This window comes from Athalia rosae, chromosome 2, assembly GCF_917208135.1.
Source record: "Athalia rosae chromosome 2, iyAthRosa1.1, whole genome shotgun sequence".
Classification (NCBI taxonomy): domain Eukaryota; kingdom Metazoa; phylum Arthropoda; class Insecta; order Hymenoptera; family Athaliidae; genus Athalia; species Athalia rosae.
Window position 1 is genome coordinate 9535011 of NC_064027.1, and position 5121 is coordinate 9540131.

Here is a 5121-nt window from a genome sequence, read left to right on the forward strand (position 1 = left end):
TATACATACTAAATATAAATATACTATATTATTATATAAATAATAAGAAGTAAATAGAATTATATATATGACGAAAATAATTATTACAAGTAAATAAACTGATTACTGATTAATAAATCATGGATAATATTTCATGACGCTTATCTATAACTTATTGTGGCTTATATTCTGTAGCCTGGGGTCACTTACGTTCCAAAGGACCTCAAATGGCAATTATTTTCCACATTTTTACGCATTCTTCTTTTCTTGTCAGTTTCTTTAACGTATGGGACATGCAGTCAAAGTTCAATAACAAAATCATTTTTCATGTATTTTATTATATAGGTGTTTATGATGTTAACATAACAAAATTCTATACTTTCAAGGTACATTTTTATTATAATGATGTCTCACTATTAGATTCTTCGAAGGTGGTTCATAACGTTCAAGCTAAGCACGTGTTCTGAGGTCGGTTTATTCGGAGTACATTGACAGATACATACTATTATTGTGAGGGCAAACTTATGTTTATAGACAGAGGGAAATCAAGTCAAGAAATAAAATATGTTAATTAATACGATGCCCCGATTAAGTTTCGGAATTATTGGGCCCTAAAGCACAAATGTTGTGCCCCGAAATTGTCGCCCTTTGCCAACCACCATAAGCTACTTCCAACGCTCCGAAAAATTATCATACGATACTTGCTTTATACGGTTAGATGCAATTATTAACTTTCTTAACGGTTAATAAAATAAACAGGACGCATTTCAAAAAATTTCCCAACAATCCCTCTTCTGATGATTTATTACCATTTCGTCTTCTTACGAAAACGTTGAATCTCTTATTTTTGTATAGATTTGAAAGACTTCAATTGCCTGCGAACATGTCAAAGGCGTTCGAGCATTTGTTTTCACGACTATCTTGACAAGAGCATGTTTTTTTTTTTTTAAAAACAAAAACAGAGCCTGATAACAAAGTTACAAACGCCGAATTAGATTGTTCTAGCCGATCAAAAAAAAATCGTGAGGTTGTAAACATGATAGGTACATAACTTTGATTTTAATGTGAAACGATCTTACTTTGAAACTGTGTTTTGAATCGTGCAACGAAAAATTTGACCGCCTGCATAAGAACTTCGAAATAAATGGAGTTCGTTAACAATGGAAATTTGAAGAAAACTTAAATTGATACACTTTAGCATTGTTCGTGCGATGCTCAACACGTACAATGGTCATGATGGGAATGTGAAGTTTTTTAGGTCAATGGTTTTTAATAAAAGGATTTATTCATCCAAATGGAGCTTAAAAACAATGAGTGTTGTTTGAAAATGTGCTATATTTGTCACTTTACACTGAGCTGCTGGTGAAAACTATCATATTTGGGTGTCAGTCTACAGGTAATCTGAAGAATTGTAAATATCTACTATTCTTATAGGCACTCATTAATCAAACAATGTTGATTAATCAATGTGTAGTTGTCACTTGTCAGGCCAGGGAATCTGTTGTGAGAATCGCGTACAAAATACGAAAATGTAATTCTACATCTGAGGATTCATACGATATGATAACATGTGGCAGCTCCACTCTGTCCATTTCACAAGATGCTGAAGTAGTACTGATTCGATTTAGCAGCCAGTGCTAGTTTATGCTATAGTTTATAGGTCTGTGATTCAGTATAGGAGTACTGCGAACTAGCGACAAAACGTGTTAGAATTCAGGTTTGTTATAGCAGTAGTTAGCGCGTTAATACTATCTATGTATCAATGTATTATTATATTACACAAATGCTTATTAATTTAGAGGCACATCGCTAAGGGTTTCAGTTTTAAAAATTGCTCCCTACTTCAATAAACTTATGATAATCTATCTATCAATTAATACAACAATAATTTGGCATATGAATATAGGTAAGTAGGTATAATATGAGACCTGTAGGTACACGTAAATTTGTTCGTCCGACGAATTTGGTTTTTTTCACTTTGACCGTATCAAACACGCCGCATGACAAGATTGAATCATCCCCAAACTATCCTAATCTTCGTGCGATAATATAGTTTCCATCACGTATAATACAGGATCATTCTATCGAAAATAGTACTTCCCTCCCCGGATTCCGATCTTGATTGAATCTTTTCCCCAACTTACTACCGTCATTAAAAACTTATATTAGAAATGAAATGGTCGAGTTCTATCACTGGCCTAACTCCAGTAGATTGAACCTAAGGTAAAATTGTCTTTTCTTCCAAGTATCATTAGTTGTATTTCACGAAGTATGACCAGAAAGAAAAGAATAATTATAGTATTATTTACAAAATTGAGACGTGCTCATTGGCAGCAAGTCATCATCACCTTCAAGGGCAGTATTTTTGTCTTTGGATGACAGGTATACACTAAGTTTCATCTGACCATTTGTGATTCGACTATTCTAATTGCATTAATGTCTGTTTTAAAAATGAGAAGAAAAGAACATAGCAAGCAACAGCGGGTACAGAGCTCATGGAAATATAATCAAGTTATTAATATCTTTGGGAAGACCCTAACGACCAGATATTAGCTTATGTGTCTGGAAACCTGAATTCTATACACAGCACATGTAATGTCGAAGAAGCATTGACTGTTTCCAGAGCCTCCTTTCTGTCGGAATGTTTGAATAATATTTTCTATTTCATGTGTCTGCTTCGTATCACTGGACCAATGACTCATATTCTTAAATGATTTAAAAGCTCTCAGCTGACCAAACGACATGTTCAATGTACTGCTCTGAAGCGCCAATGCTTTACAAAATGTACACGGTAGGCAGCAAAAGCATGTAGACCATTGAATATCTTTGTTGGGAGTTACGGAAACTCTTTGAAGTAAGGAGATCAGGCTGATGCAATGTCAGAACCTTTTTATCCTTCATCATATTCTATAGACAGATTTTCAGCGTATAAAAATTGTTAAACTGAGGTCGCAAATTTAATGGGTACAATTTTACTTGTTCACTAAAAAATGCACCGTGATTCGTGCCAAAAATCTTTTCATCTCAGATACAATAAAAATAAATCCAGATAAACTGATTTCATAAAAAATCTCTCAATTTACGATACACTATAAAAAATTTTTCATCCTGTCACAATAACAGCCCGATTCAATGACAAAGGAGCAGTCATGTATCTCCGTGAGGCCTAGATCCCGACGCCGCTCCTCTGCATCGCGACAGATGGAGCGCCGAGTTAGATCACAAGAAGTAAGGTGTTGTGGTTAGGGGAGGAATCACTCTTTCAGCATCCGGTACTGCTTGGAATAATACCGCACTTCTCTCGTCGACTGAAGTGAATTGTAGAATACTGGCTACATTGCCACATCGGTAACAATAATTGGGTGCAGACCAAACCGTCACCAACTTATCATTGAACATGTACCTAAATCCTGGAATAACGAATATAATAAATGTAGAAAAGTAGAAGAAATTCTGAGGTGCCCAGTCACCTTTATAATTTTGAATAAATGTGACTGTTGATGCTTACCTTCATGAACTAATTGATGTGCCCTACATATGAGTTTGAGATCATTTATACCCATGAACTCATGTGTGACTTTGCTTCCGAATAGCCAACCAGCACCTCGCGGGCTAACTGTCCAAGTATCAACATCTTCTGGGTCCGACCATACCAAGTCACAGAAAGCACCTAAAATCAGAAAATAAATTGAAAAGCATTCATTAGTCAGTGTCAAACTTTGCCAATGTCAAAATAATGTAACGTCATTCAAGACAGTAGGCTAAAGCTTGCAGGGCACTCAATGTCAATTCCTTTACGATTTATACACGTAAGGCAGAATTTAGTATACAATCATACTTGAATTATAAATTCTTCATACCTTTGTGTGGAATTTCTTGATTTCTTTCAATTGTCCTAATTTGGTCTAGAGTCCTAATAGTTGGCGACAAGCCACCGTGAACACAAAGCACTTGTTCGTCAATTAACTAAAAAAGCATTTTTGTTTGGAAAATTATTCTTACTATGAATAATCTTTTCGGAAATGTGTAATACTTACAGCAGCTACTGTAAGAAGATCAAATACTCTGCAGCAATACTTCCACGCATTTGCATTTCCATACTTATTATGACATTCATCTGTAATTTGACACATTACATAGGACCGAATTATTAACGAACAACTCAATGACAAAGAATAGAGTAGTCATCTGATCCATTTCCAACCGAAGAATGACTAATGTAACAGATGCCTCACCATAAAACCCATAAACTTGTGTAATTTGTCTGGACTCATGATTCCCTCGCAAGAGTGTTATCCTATCTGACCATTTTGCTTTTAGTGTTAAGAGGCGGGTGAATGTTTCTAAACTGTAGTATCCTCTGTCGACAAAGTCTCCCATAAATATGTAATTTGTATCAGGTACTTGGCCCCCATTACGAAACAGCTCTTCGAGGTCGTAGAACTGTAATAAAGATAGAAGAGAAATAGGCATCAACAAGTACCAACGGATATTTTGAGGTTAGGTATGTGAGGCATTGCTTACCTGCCCGTGAATGTCACCGCAAACTGTCACTGGCGTTGATACTGGTTGAATGTTGGATTCCTCTAGTAGTAAATCACACACCATGTCGCACAGTTTCTGTTAAGGAGGATGAAACGGATAAATAGATTACAGAAGACACCCTAAAAATGTAACCTAGAACGTCGTGATTTAATTTGAGACCAGACCGATTAAACAAAATAATTTTATTTTAAAGTAAAGATTATTTTTTTGAATATTCTATAGGGTCATTACCTTGAGGTCATTTTCAGGTAGGTATTTGCACTCTTTTGCAATATCTATCCATTTATCGATGTCTGACATTTTGGATTCGTAATGTCGGAAATGGCGAGGTGCGCACCTAGCTTTAAAACTGCGTATCAGTTGTTTTTCCGGAAGAAAGCGGGCTTCTCAAAAGCTCGACATTCTTCAATGAAAATAAATCTATCTCCACTTGATTCAAGGGTCATTAATTATAAAAAAAATATGTTAAAATATTATATCACTATCTCAGAGATTATAATTCGTCAAACGAGACTGTCTATACTCTGTTACTATAGATTTTATTTCGGATTCCAAACTAGGTCAGTACTCTGCGGCACTGCGCAAGCTTCGACTATC

General features: G+C 35.4%; 1 protein-coding gene across 1 annotated transcript; it reads right to left on the minus strand.

Moving 5' to 3' along the window:
• Positions 1 to 297: 297 nt before the first annotated feature.
• LOC105684999 (serine/threonine-protein phosphatase 6 catalytic subunit) lies at positions 298 to 4912 on the minus strand. The gene is made up of 7 exons (XM_012398783.2): positions 4756 to 4912; positions 4504 to 4599; positions 4215 to 4422; positions 4017 to 4096; positions 3840 to 3945; positions 3488 to 3649; positions 298 to 3389 (listed from the first exon to the last, which is right to left on the minus strand). The coding sequence occupies exons 1-7, from the start codon at positions 4822 to 4824 to the stop codon at positions 3199 to 3201; spliced, it is 912 nt and encodes a 303-aa protein (XP_012254206.2). The 5' UTR covers positions 4825 to 4912; the 3' UTR covers positions 298 to 3198.
• Between the last annotated feature and the right edge of the window lie 209 nt (positions 4913 to 5121).

Excerpts from the sequence above, each read along its gene's own strand:
- LOC105684999 (XM_012398783.2), bottom strand. The coding sequence starts at position 4,824 with ATGTCAGACATCGATAAATGGATAGATATTGCAAAAGAGTGCAAATAC. Across the intron at positions 3,650-3,839 it reads TCAAGAAATTCCACACAAAG|GTGCTTTCTGTGACTTGGTA; the intron begins GTATGAAGAATT and ends TTCTGATTTTAG. Across the intron at positions 3,390-3,487 it reads ACATCAATTAGTTCATGAAG|GATTTAGGTACATGTTCAAT; the intron begins GTAAGCATCAAC and ends TCGTTATTCCAG.